We start from the raw sequence: 13890 nt of genomic DNA, 5'->3' as shown, positions 1-13890 counted from the left end.
CAAATAGATACATGTATGTAATGTGACAATGGTTATTATAGGACAGATTTACTAACAGCTTATGCAAGCACAAAACCTACTATTGTTATTAAAGACATGCAAGAGGCTGTTTCAAACACACCCTTTTCAGACCAAAATTGGAAACTTGCTGTTCTGAGGACAGTGTATATTAAGGGGCTGATCACACCAAACATGCTTTTAGCATTGAGAGGCGCATCTTTTAAATGGTTTACTAACGGCCGCAATCATTTTGTGCGCTGCTTATGCGCCCTGCATGCCTCACATTTTAACCGCCTGCTGCGCCTCGCATTTTTGTCGTTGAGCACTGTACGCTCACAGCTGAAAAAAGTCAACTCTACGCGAAAAAAGTGTTCCGTCAGTCAGGTCTTTTTTATTTTCCAATGAAGTAAAAGCAGGAAGGGGTTTCAATTAAGGTGACATCAGTGTTTGTGAGACTTTTAAAGATGGAAGAGAGACTAAGGCTGCGTCCGAAACTGCCTACTACCAAAGACTAGAATACACAAGACATGTCACTCGTATTGTTTTGAATGGAGACTAGTGTAACGGTTAAAATGGTGAATAAAGCCCGCCTTCGAGTACAGGAACCAATCAGCGATCGCTATAGACTGACGATACTCTGGGAGAAGGGCTCAGACCAGACATGAGTTTCTGCATATTTTGTGTAATTCGGACATTTAGAAGTTAAACTAAGACACAGTTTTGTTTCATTTTATTGGTGATTCCTAACATGAAGTTCATGTATAAGCTTGGCAAGCAGTTTTTGAGAATTTGATGTTTCCTATTTTAAACAAAATGCCCGAGCATACTGCCCGAGAGGGGTTTCAAAGATGGCCACTGAGTAAAATGACTTGTCTTAAAGGGACTTTGCTACTACTCAGTAGGTACTGCTTTTGAATTTAAACATACAACTCGACCGTTAGAAAAGAACGTTCAGTTCTAATGTGAGCAGTATGAATGGAATTTGGATATACTACAGCTGCCATTTTGTCATGGTCACGTGACCTGCCTGCGTCTGTGGCTTCACTCCCTTTCATAAATTCTCTTGGGGGGCATCATGAGATAGCGCAGCGTGCATGACATGCGCACTTCAGGATCTTGCCGAAAGTAGTAGGTCATCCGGGTACTCGCAAACTGATTTTCGAATTCTATGAATTCGGACATACTACTCGGCTCACATACCATATTTAGCGTACAATATAGTATGGAAGTATGTGGTTTCGGACGCAGCTTAGGGCTGTTTCTCAATATCATTCTTGCCTGTACTTGCATTCTTGTGTTCTCGTAACACGTCATCAACCGTCACTAAAGTACTGTTTCAATTCAAAGTTCACATCTTGCCAAGTACAGATAAAATTCTCAAATGTGTACTTGCTCTGCTTCTTTTGCCAAGGATGCATCGAGAGGTGACTTGTGCAAACTTAAAAAGCGCAGGTATCCCAGAATGCATTGCAGCGTAACCAGCGAAAACTAACAGTGGAGGAGAAAACTTGTACGATTTTAAAAATACTCCTCTGTTGTGTTACAAAATAAAGTATTAAAAGTTCTTTCAGGCTGGAATGTAGCTGTTTTAAACTCGAATCAGCAGTTTATTTATAAAGATTATTTAGCGATGTGCCTCAGGTTACATGGACTCTGAGCCTGGTCAGATATTATTATTGTTACTGTTAATATACCGGGAAAATGAGGAATTCATGGTGAGGTAAGTGATGTTATAAAGTACACTGCTGTTCCATTTGAAGAAGTACTCTCCTGTCTATCTCACATAGTGCTGCTATTTGTACCAGACGAAAATTCCTACAAGTTTTGTTTTATCAAATCTTTAAATAAGAACAGCACTAACACCGATAACTGTTTTAGAAAAACATGAAATAAATTGCATAACTAAAAAACCCACAGAAAAATCACTAGACATTACTTTAGGGTAAGACTTCTAGACGACGTGCATTCTGGCTTCCTGGGTGGCGTGAATGCAGCAGAGGCAGACTGTCTGAGGAACGCGTTCACAGGCACATGCGGGCAATGCCCGGATGCTTGGTTTAATGAAAGAGAGAGGGTCATGATGATGGCTCTATGTTTTAAATGAGCAGCTGGAAAAATCAGTTCCTGGCAGTAAATTATAGCACTGCTGGCATATTTATACACACTGTGGTCATATATGTAGCATTAAGAAACTGGTACATGCAGAATGGAACTTCATCAAATTTGTACTGCAAAGCCTATCCACAATATTTTAGCAGTCCAGGATTTAACTCACTAACAATGTCTGGATTAAGAATGACAATCATTGGACAAAATTACAGCACTCACATTAGTTCAGTAATGCTATCAGATGGAAATATATATATATATATATATATATATATATATATATATATATATATATATATATATATATATATATATATATATAGATTGCGTTTATCAATTTGCAATTTTCAGTTTTAGTTTGGTGACATCCCTGACACTCCTGTTGTCTTACAAGACCATACGTCTTCAAGTGATCAACCTTACACTTTCAACCTTTCATAATATGCTGTACACTACCTGACAAAAGTCTTGTTGCCTATCCAAGTTTTAGGAACAACAAATAATAACTTGACTTCTAGTTGATAAAACTTAATTTAGCTAAATAAAATATAATCATGCCTTCATTTTTTGTTATTTAATTAGGACAGTAAGGTCTAACTTTGTTTACACAAAAAGGCAAAGGAATGGCAAAGAAAGCCTTCTTTTAGGCCTCCCAGAGTTCATCAAGATTCTTTGGATTTATCTTCAACGCCTCCTCCTTCATCTTACCCCAGACATGCTCAATAATGTTCAGATCTGGTGACTGGGCTGGCCAATCCTGGAGCACCTTGACCCTCTTTGCTTTTAGGATCTTTGATGTGGAGGCTGAAGTATGAGAGGGAGTGCTATCCTGCTCAAGAATTTACCACCTCTCCTGTGGTTTGTGAGTAGTGGGCAGCACAAATGTCTTAATTCCATCCACTTTATAGACGCCATACTGAATGTAACCCCAAACCATGATTTTTCCTTCACCAAGCTTGACTTATTTATAAGACAATCTTGTGTCCATGAGGGTTCCAATAGGTCTTCTGCAGTATTTATGATGATTGGAATGCAATTCAACAAGGTGATACATCTGAAAAATCTACCTTCTGCCACTTTTCCAAATGATCAACTAGACATCAAGTTATTATTTCTTGCTCTTACAACTGGGATCGACTTTTGTCAGATAGTGTATATATGAAGCACTTAGATTCCGGCATGTCTGTTTAGTTCGGTTATGGTGGAGTGTCAAGAAGGAGACATTTATGCTGCATGTCTTTACTTTCATTGCAGTACGTACATGGTCATTTACTCCATGTGTGCTTCTGCTATTTGTTTTGTCCAGTATTCCTATATCGTCATATTTCCTGTAGAAAATGGTTGTTTGTTTTCAGTTGTGTGTTTTCTTGTCTTGTTTGGTGTTGGACAAAACTGCATGGTTCATGTGAATGAGTAAATTGAGTAAATACTTGTGTCATATTTTGTGAGAACACATGGCTTTCTAATGTTTGTTAGATTTATTTATTATTATTTTGTTTTTGGAATGCTAAAATAAAAAAAGACTTGATCTTTATAACATTTAATGAATGTCAGCTAACTCATGGCATGTTGATGCATGATGCATGTTGTTTTCTCATTTGTAATCTCTTTGGGAAAAACTGAAATACCATTATATGTCAGAATAGAGCCACTATAGGTCCAAAAAATTGTTTTATTATGGTTTGTTTACCTTTTGTGAGTCACACTTTATTTTAGAGTACAATTCCTGCTAATAACCAACCATTGACTAAGACATTTAGCTCAATAAACTACTAATTTGGTGCTTATTAATAGTTAGTAGGGTAGAAGTTGGGTTTGGGTAAGATTAGGGATGTAAAATAAGATTATACTTTAGAAGTACTAATATAAAGTACTCTTTTGTAATCTTAATAATAAGCAGGTAATAAGCAGGAGTTGGAACTTAAACTAAAATGTAACCCTTTTTAATTTTAATAAGCAATTAAATAAATGATTATCAATGCAGATATTTAAACAGAGAACTGCACAACTCAACTTTAAGCATAATTTGAAATAAAATAACATAAACAACAATACCTACCAAATCTGCGGCAGAAAACTCCCATGATAGAACTCTCCTCGGCCACCCTCATGTCAGCCAGCAGTGCCAGCTCCAGGCCTCCAGCCACAGCATACCCACTGACTGCTGCAATCAAGGGCTTTGAGAGCCTCATACGAGACGGACCCTAACAAATGAAGCAAAGCAGTTAATTGCTGTTTAACCGCAGTTTCCAACAACTTCAACTACTTCACAGAATGCTTAACCTTTTGTAGTTGCAGATTTAGTGTTTGAGGCCTGAGTGGAACATGCTTATCATTTCACACATTATGAAGAACAAGCTCAATCACAACAAAGCAGGTTTCAGTGAAAATACTTTAAAGAATACAGCTTATTTGAATGATTATGCTGTTTAATGTGTATTTGCATGTAAACTAATTTGCAAAGCATGAACTCCATGACAAAATCTTAATCTCTCCAATTGAATGACTTATGTCTTTCTTATTTCACAGTACATGTTTACATGATTACATAATTGATTTTGCACGCACTGAAATGAAAGCTAGTTAAGCGATGTCAATGAAACCTTCTCATTATTAGACAAGGCTCAGACTAGTAAAATCAGTAGATACAAACATATTGCTATTTCTGTCATAACAAATCTCTGAAAAAATGTATTACAGGTGGAGCTGGGGTGGAGGAGGGTTCAAATACGCAGTGCAGAGTGCTAACATAAACAATACTAAAGTTTTTAAAAGCTGAGGAGCAAGCTCATTGGCCGCTGAGGTGCCAGCAACCAATCACATGCACTACGTAGTTGGAAGCAGATAAGAAGGACTTATCAGCCTGTATACCCAATAGATTTTCATGATTTTCTGTTTATAGCTGCTCAGGAGCTGAAAACTCCAGGCATTTCAGAACAAGAGAGTAGTAAACAAGGAAACTAGAATATATATTTTTATATATTATTGTTTAAATCATATTATATGAAACTTTATTTCAGCAGACCCCACCAAAAATAAAATAACTTGTGCAGTAAAGGAGCGTAATATGGGTATGAAGAGAAATTTTCAGTGTGATAATGCTATTTGAATAAATAACTGCCGCTGATTCCTCTGTGTAATGTCGTCAGACCACAGAGAGATGTTCCTATCCACCCAAAAAAATATTTGTGATTTTGGTGCTAACGTTATGAGCAAATATTAGGAACTAATGTTACATGAAACTACTATTTGGCAATAAACAGACTTCTATTCCTGGTCAGAGTAGATCAGGCATTCTTGAGATGTAACTATGTGGCCTTAAAGGAATAGTATTTCACCCAAGAATACAATTTTCTGTTAATTTACTTTTCTTCAGTTGTGATTCTTAAAGTGGCAGTAGTTATTGACTTTGGCATATTATGTCGAATTTTAATTACCAATTACGACAGTTTCAGCTAATAGTCTTCCCTAATGTCCTACTCAGCTTCTCAAAGATAATCCAGAAACAGCTCTCTTGTCTTTATACTTTTGTATTTGGGGTTGTTTAATAAATGGCATGGCAAATGCAAATGTGCAAAAAGAAGCTAGTTTTAATGCCTAACAGGGGTCTGAAGAGAGGAAGAATCCATGATCACAAAAAAATATATATATATTTGAAGCAAAACATACATATATTGGCTGTAATATCATAGATGAATTAAGAGGAAGCATTACATGACTTAAAGAGCTCCTATTTTAACATATAAAAAAAGTTTAAGCTCAAAATACACATCCAATTATTTAATATACAGTGAAGAATATGTTCATTTTGAGCGTCATGTGTAGTAGCTGGTTCTCCTCGCTTATAGAGTTGGTTAATCCCAGTTTCTTTGCAAATCCTGTTCTGTAGACATGTTTTTACATGTTACTATGGAGACAAGTTAATTTACGCCTTTAAATCAATTTGGTGGGAGGGCATTTCTATGTAACGTTGTAGTGGGCCTCAAAATCACTGGGATTTGGATCCTATTTTAATGCCAGTATATTAAAAAAAAGAGACTTGTGCTTATATTGCTCCAATATGACAGTACTATACCCACACACAGTTCTATCCAAACAGGTGTCCTGTATTATAACCATGTTAATCTGCATCTGAAAAGGACCTTACCATGGGACCAGGACCACTGCTGACATCTTGCTCAAGTTCAAGAGAATCAGAACCATGGGCCAACTCCTTCAGATCAAATCCAGCGCAGAAATTGCCTCCTGAAACAAACAACTCAATTACACAACATGGATTAAACCATGAAAGTCAGAAAGGATATCATAGCTAAATGTTAAAAATATTTGTATGTGTGCAGCTTCAGCGCCATGTTACTCAATTATTCTAATAATGTTGTTATATATTCATATTCTACCAGCAACAAGTGGTTACTGTTATTAATCTTTTGTGTGATGAACTAAGGCTACAGCTAAAAATAACCGTTTGTTTTCAGCAGGGGTCTCAAACTCAAATTCCTAGAGGGCAACAGCTCTGCATATCTTCAACCTCCAACTCACACCTGCTTAATGGTCCCTAGTAGTCTTGAACACCTTGATTAGGATCAGCTGTGTTTGATTAGGGTTGAAGCAAAACTGTGCAGAGCTGCAGTCCTCAATTAATTGAGTTTAAGACCTATGGAGTCTCCTATGCTTATTAATGCAGATTTTTGCCAGTGAATTTTTTCAAAATACATTTGCTGATATTGTAAATATTTTTTAAGCAAACCTTTTGGGCAATCTCATTTGAATTTTCTTCCTTTCATTTTCAGCCATTTCCTACTCATTAATTGCAGCCAGTAAATTTAAGTAAATAAACAATATATAGAGAAATTAGTCTGTAAAATAACAGAAAATGTCCTGGCAGTTTATTAAACGTTTTTTATACAATAATATGCAATACCAACCCAGACAGTAGTCACATTAATCTATTAATAATGTTAATAAAAGTCACTTTTTTTTTTTTTAACTTTTCAAGGATAAAAGATGTTGGAAGAAAGATCAAGATCCCATAATGTCATCCAAAAGCATAAATAAATGAAAAATAAAAACATACACTACAGGGCAAAAGTTTGGGGTCAGTGTGATTTTTAAATGTTTTAAAATAAATTTATCCTGCTCAACAAAGTTGCATTTATTTCATCATACAGTACAAATTACAGTTTAAAATACAGTACAAATTGTAAAATTGTGAAATGTCATTCCACTATAAAATAACTGTTAATAATTTAGTAGTTTATAATTCATGTATTAATTATTTACTATTATTTATGGTCATAGTAATAAAAGCAATAATGACTGGAGTAATAATTTTATTACAATACAATAAGAAAGCAGTTATTTCAATTTTTTATAAATATTTAAAAAATGTATAACATTTAATAAAAGCAACCTTGATGAACAGAATAATTTTCTTTTAAATAAAACTTTTGGCTGATAGTGTAAATAAAAAAATAATGAAAAAATACAGAAAACTTTCAATTTACGAATATTTTTTACAGCGTAGACTTAAGTGTCCTTTTATTTTATGTGGAAGACAATAAACTTACAATATAAACAATTACATTACAATAAAAACAATTGTGCACTTTTCTTTTTCATAAAGCAATCTAACAAAATACCAAGTCATTTCAAACCTTCTTCAGTGAAAAATTGCCAGTTAAAAACGGTCTTTCGGTGTACTTGCACACACCACTGCTTGAACGCAGCAGTAAAACAGCAATTATTTATAATTTAGCTCAAAGGCAAACATGCCATGGACACAATTTACTTAATGGCTTCCTAATGGACTTGTAAAATGTAGACCAGTAAGTGAGATTGTGTAATGTTCTCAATTGCATTTTAATGTCCATTTAAATGTCTGAGATACAGTAGATGTTAAAACAGACCTGAACCTCTGAAATAAGGGAGTTCTTGTGTGGCCGTTATCACCTCTGACACTTGTTCGTTTCTTCAAAATTTAAGCAATTACTGTCATTCTCCGTGTTGTTGACTATGTAACGCTATCTGCTGTGTTCGGCTTCTCTGGCTGGGGTCCAGGTTTAGAGTGCGAGAAAGAGTAAAACCACTCATTTGACTGGTGTAAAAGGTGATTTAGGAAATTTGAGCAGAGACGGTTGGTCCATGTTGAACAAATTATTTCTATTGAGGGTGTGCAATTTGATGGTCGGCCATAACTGTTTTCAATGTAGTAAAATTGTCATCAGAGGCTTTGACACAACACAGGACTCTTGCAGCCATGTGCTGCCTACTCAGGCAAAGACATTTATAGCCTTAAACCTTCACAGTTTTACACATAACCCAGTAAATTTTTAACATTTATTAAATATAGTGTTCAACATAAATGAGTACACCCCATTTTGAAAATTAATGTTTTTAATCCATTTCTCAGTGAATATAGGTAATACACAGTCACCGGCCACTTTATTAGGTACACCTGTCCAACTGCTCATTAGTGCAAATTTATAATCAGCCAATCACATGGGAGCAACTCAATGAATTTAGGCATGTAGTTATGATCAAGACGATCTGCTGCAGTTCAAACCGAGCATCAGAATGGGGAAGAAAGATGATTTAAGTGACTTTGAATGTGGCATGGTTGTTATTGCCAGACAAGCTGGTCTGAGTATTTTAGAAACTGCTGAGCGACTGGGATTTTCACGCACAACCATCTCTAAAGTTTATAGAGAATGGTGTGAAAAAGATCAAATCTCCAGTGAGTGGCAGTTCTGTGGGTGCAAATGCCTTGTTTAAGTCAGAGGAGAATGGGTAGACTGCTTCAGACTGATGGAAAGGCAACAGTAACTCAAATAAGCACTCGTTACAATCGTGGTACACAGAAAAGCATCTCTGAAAGCACAAAACAATGTTTCCTCTAGGATTTTTTCCAGCTGTGGAGGCAGGTCTTTCACACAAATGTACCAACTACCTTTGACCTTATTTCAATGACAAATGGAGAAATGTCGTGAGCGCAGTATTACAAGTCGAAATCACATTTATGTAATACGAGCATGCGAATCTCTTTGCTTGCGCGCCGATTTCCTCTGTTTGTGCACAAAACTTCTTGCACACCTTCAAATATATGCTGCTTAAGTGCAGATCTTCTTGTGCGCTCTCAAATAAACACTGCTGAAGTGCGATTTAATGTGTTTATGTAACAAGCATGTCTCCAACATTTATTAGATTTGCTAGGAATATTTATGAATGTCTCCAATAGACCTACAGAGCGGCAATATACAATGCGTCCTGAAGTAAAGTGAAACGGCAATAAACTCCAGCAAGATAAAGTCTTTATTAATACATAAAGTATAATTATGGGGACTGTGTTTATCTTAACAAAAGCTATGTCGTGTTTGCTGGCCTCACGCATCACGCACCTGTCAGGTTAAACAAATAACACACAGCACTACTACGGTTGCAGAAAAGTTTGCGCTGTTATAATTCACGTACCTTTTAATGTGTTTTGGTGTGATTATAACCCTCAATTAAAAAAAAAAAACAACGACTAAATGTTTTGAATGAGAAGCTGTAATGTAGCTGTAGCGGGATGAATTTTGGTGTGGCGCCTCGCCATGGAAAAATGAATGTAGAGGAAACCATGCAACACTTCAAACTTTGAGGTGAATGGGCTACAGCAGCAGAAGACCACACAGGGTGTCACTCCTGTCAGCTAATAACAGGAAACTGAGTCTACAATTTGCACAGGTTCACCAAAATATGACAATGTAAGATTAGAAAAACGTTGCCCGGTCTGATGAGTCTCAATTTCTGCTGCAACATCCGGATAGAATTTGGCATCAACAACATGAAACCAAGGATCCATCCTGCCTTGTATCAATGGTTCAGGCTGGTGGGGTAATGGTGTGGGCAGGGCTTAATTTGTGCCGGATCCGGCACCTCATTTTACCGATCCTGTTGCTCTGCCAACTTGGCGACTTTGTCACTAGATTTAATGACTTTTCAGACCCCCCTAGTGAGAAATTTTCAAAAAAGTGACTAGCGACAAATCTAGCGACTTTTTCTTTGTGTTACTGGAGATTTTTATAGACTGCCATTTGTCCATACTGTACCGTCCCTACTCTTCTCAACAAGCTGGGGGTGATGCAGCCGGCCCCCCCTCCGCCTCAGAGCACTGACAGGCGGCCCAGTCCTCGCACAGCAGCCTCTCCCACCTGCAGCCTGACTCAGATCCCCTCTCTGCGTACCGACGGCAAAGGACTTAGCACCGGCAGTGTGAAGGTATTTCCCTTGTGTAGTCAAACTGATCTGCTTCTCCTTTACTTTAACAATTTAATTTGACCATTTATTCTTTTCTTGTTCACAATCACAGAATTTTTAAGTGAGACTTTCAGTACTTGTCTGAGTTTATTACGTCTGAGAGATTGCAAATTCACAACACATCTATAATGATATGTTTTTAAACTGTAATCAATTTTGTTAAATTGACATGCATACGTAAAGTGTAGTGCAAATGTAAATACCCCTTTATTGACCATAGGCTGTTAAACAAACAAAAACGGTAGAACGTGATGACGTCAGTAGTATGCAAATTAACATATGATGTAATCTAGCGACTTTTAGTGACTTTTCAGGCAGACCTTAGCGTCATTTCGTTGAAAATACTTGGCGACAGTGCTAGGTTGTGGCTGGAAGGATATCCGCTGTGTAAAACATATGCTGGAATAGTTGGTGGTTCATTCCACTATGGGACCCCTCATAAATAAGGGAGTAAGCCAAAGGAAAATGAATGAATGAATGAATTAATTAATTAATGTATTGCACGTTCACTTCTAATGTTAGTTAACTTTAGCATCCATAATGAACTCTTGAACTCATGAATTTTTACAGCAAGTCAGACAACAACCATCAAACTTGAATTTGATCATCACTTTACATCAGCTTTATCCACCTGATTATTAATGTGTAAATCATGTGTAACTTACCCACTCCATACAGCACTGCCACATTAAGGCTGTCGTCCTGGTCGAAGGCTGACAGCTCCTCGGTCAGTCTCTGAGCAGTCTCTCGATTCACTGCATTACGTGCCTCAGGACGGTTTATCCCAATAAGCATCACTGCACCCCTTCTCTCAGAAACTACTGGGCCATTAGAACCTGTCACAATCATAGGACTGAACATTTATATTCATGCTAAATTAATCTGTTGAAATGTGCTGTACATACAATAGAGGGCAATTTAAAAATGATAGATAGATAGATGGATGGATGGATGGATGGATGGATGGATGGATGGATGGATGGATGGATGGATGGATGGATGGATGGATGGATGGATGGATGGATGGATGGATGGATGGATGGATGGATGGATAGATAGATAGATAGATAGATAGATAGATAGATAGATAGATAGATAGATAGATAGATAGATAGATAGATAGATAGATAGATAGATAGATAGATAGATAGATAGATAGATAGATAGATAGATAGATAGATAGATGGATGGAAAGATAGATAGATAGATAGATAGATAGATAGATAGATAGATAGATAGATAGATAGATAGATAGATAGATAGATAGATAGATAGATAGATAGATAGATAGATAGATAGATAGATAGATAGATAGATAGATAGATGGAAAGATAGATGGAAAGATAGATGGAAAGATAGATGGAAAGATAGATGGACAGACACCTTATACAGGTGAATTTTTGAGGCCATCTATTCAGCCTATTTATTTACTTATTTGTAAATGTGTATAAATTCATATTTATTCAACGTTTTATGTTAATTTAAGTGATATTATTGAATAATCATTTTAGTCTATTTAGGTACAACAACATTTTTAACAATATATTTTCTATGTATATTAGGGGATGTATTATAGCGCTACTAAAATGATTTAATAAATTGCTTTTTGATTTAAATTTAAATTAGACTATAGGTCATTTAAAATAAATATTAAAATGTAATTTCACAGCAAAAAATTACAACACAACCTAAGTTTAAAAACGTACAACACAATTTGTAACATTATATTTTCAATGTATTGTAGCAGATGTACTATAGCGCTACTGTAGTTTTGTTTACCAAACAAATGTTTCTAGTTGGATTTACATTGTAAACCTTAAAAGTGCTGACGTTTTTTTTTTTTTAGTAATAATTTTTCATCTCCTATACACTGAATATCCTAAGACCTTTAGTGTCTGAACATTACAACAATTTTAATATTTTTTTTACTCTCATTTTCATTTGAGATTATTATTAATAATGAGGTTTTTATTAAAATTAGGTGTTTATTAAAACAACCCATATTTGCGTCTGCATGTAATTCCAAAACACTGTGTAATATTAATAATTTAATTATAATAATTTTCTTTAGTTACACCAAATTTGACTTGTTTTCAGCAAAAATGGTTTACATGGATATTGACATGAGACATGTACACGTCGTGTACATAAATCCAAAATAACTCTGAGTATATGCAATTGTATAAAATATGCTTGATGGTTTCAATATCACTTTCTGTGTAACACACACATACATACATACATATACATACATATATATATATATATATATATATATATATATATATATATATATATATATATATATATATATTTTTTTTTTTTTTTTTTTTTTTTTTTGATGATGAAAATATGAAACCACAATCAGGAGATCAATATAAGAGAGATACAAAAGAGGGAAAATACAAGCTACATTAACTGCAGACAGAAAAAATACTAACAAAGAAAGGGGTGAGTAAATTACAATTGTATAAAAGTGTATCAAAATAAATAAATTAGGAGCATTACAGGAAAGCTAAATCAAAGCAGAGTCAATACACAACAGTTCTTCATATAGTACCATAAATCGGACACATTTTTTGTTGTTAAACAAAGATTTGAGCAGCGTCAACTTCAATCAGAAAATTAGGGATTGAAGCCATGCGTTTAAAAAAAGTAAAATATATATTCTTTAGCTTTATGTGCAGATTCTCGTGTAATATAAATAGTAAGTTACGAGGCTCGACTAGTTCTGTGCATTGCGTCACAACTCTGCTTTCGTTTCTGTATGCCCTAAATAAGTTAATAAGGTCAACCGTAGCGTTAGGTATTTCTAAATAATCTTTCCTTTCTTGCTACTTAAACACTGGGTAACATTAACGATATGTCGTCTTTAACTGGAACTTAGAGGAAGATTGAAAGCTATTCACCCATTGCACTATTGCTGAAGTCCAACTCAGCTTACAAGAGTCTCAGGTAAAAGTTATTTGATTGGTCAGTTGTGAACATTACAGTCCCCTCCTACGTTCACGGGCGTTTCTGAATGTGTGGGTGTTTCCAAACTGGTGATTTTTTTTTTTCTAAACCATGCAATGAAAATGATCTCCCTTAATGAACCCCCGCCTAACCCAACCTAAACCCAATCAGGTGACATGTTGTCAGAACGCCTCTCCATTTTGGCCTCGCCTACCGGTCAGGTTACTCCCACTAAGTTACTTTCATACAGACCTGTAGTGAGTTCCTCCAAAGTCCAAACTTTAAGTTTTTGCTGACCTCTACCGACAAAGGGGGAAACTTTGTTTTTACTTTACCTGAGCTCGTAGTTTTTCTTTCCTTGTTTGAAGTGCTGCTGTTAAATCTTTGTCCTTTCACGTAGTTTAAACTCAGGATCGCCCTCCTAAAGGCACTATTAACTGACATTCTCCCTAAAGTTAGAGCCATAATTAAGGAGAAACTGTTAACGTGTGTCTCATCTGTGTTTTGCGTAGTTTAAAGTGGTATATTGCG

General features: G+C 35.7%; 1 protein-coding gene across 4 annotated transcripts in view; it reads right to left on the bottom strand.

Annotated features, from left to right (window-relative positions):
• Positions 1 to 13890, bottom strand: part of zgc:101569 — a 26195-nt gene extending 12305 nt beyond the window's left edge. The window contains 4 exon segments of one of the 4 annotated variants that reach the window (NM_001005995.2): positions 4169 to 4313; positions 6257 to 6354; positions 11070 to 11240; positions 13695 to 13890. In NM_001005995.2, coding sequence (NP_001005995.2) covers positions 4169 to 4313; positions 6257 to 6354; positions 11070 to 11240; positions 13695 to 13824 — 544 coding nt within the window. In that variant the 5' untranslated portion in view covers positions 13825 to 13890. 4 annotated transcript variants of the gene reach the window in all.

The sequence above is a fragment of the Danio rerio genome, chromosome 24 (assembly GCF_052040795.2).
Source record: "Danio rerio strain M-AB ecotype USA chromosome 24, GRCz13ab, whole genome shotgun sequence".
Classification (NCBI taxonomy): Eukaryota; Metazoa; Chordata; class Actinopteri; order Cypriniformes; family Danionidae; genus Danio; species Danio rerio.
Note: the sequence above shows the minus strand (reverse complement) of the source record. Positions and strands in the feature narration are given on the sequence as shown.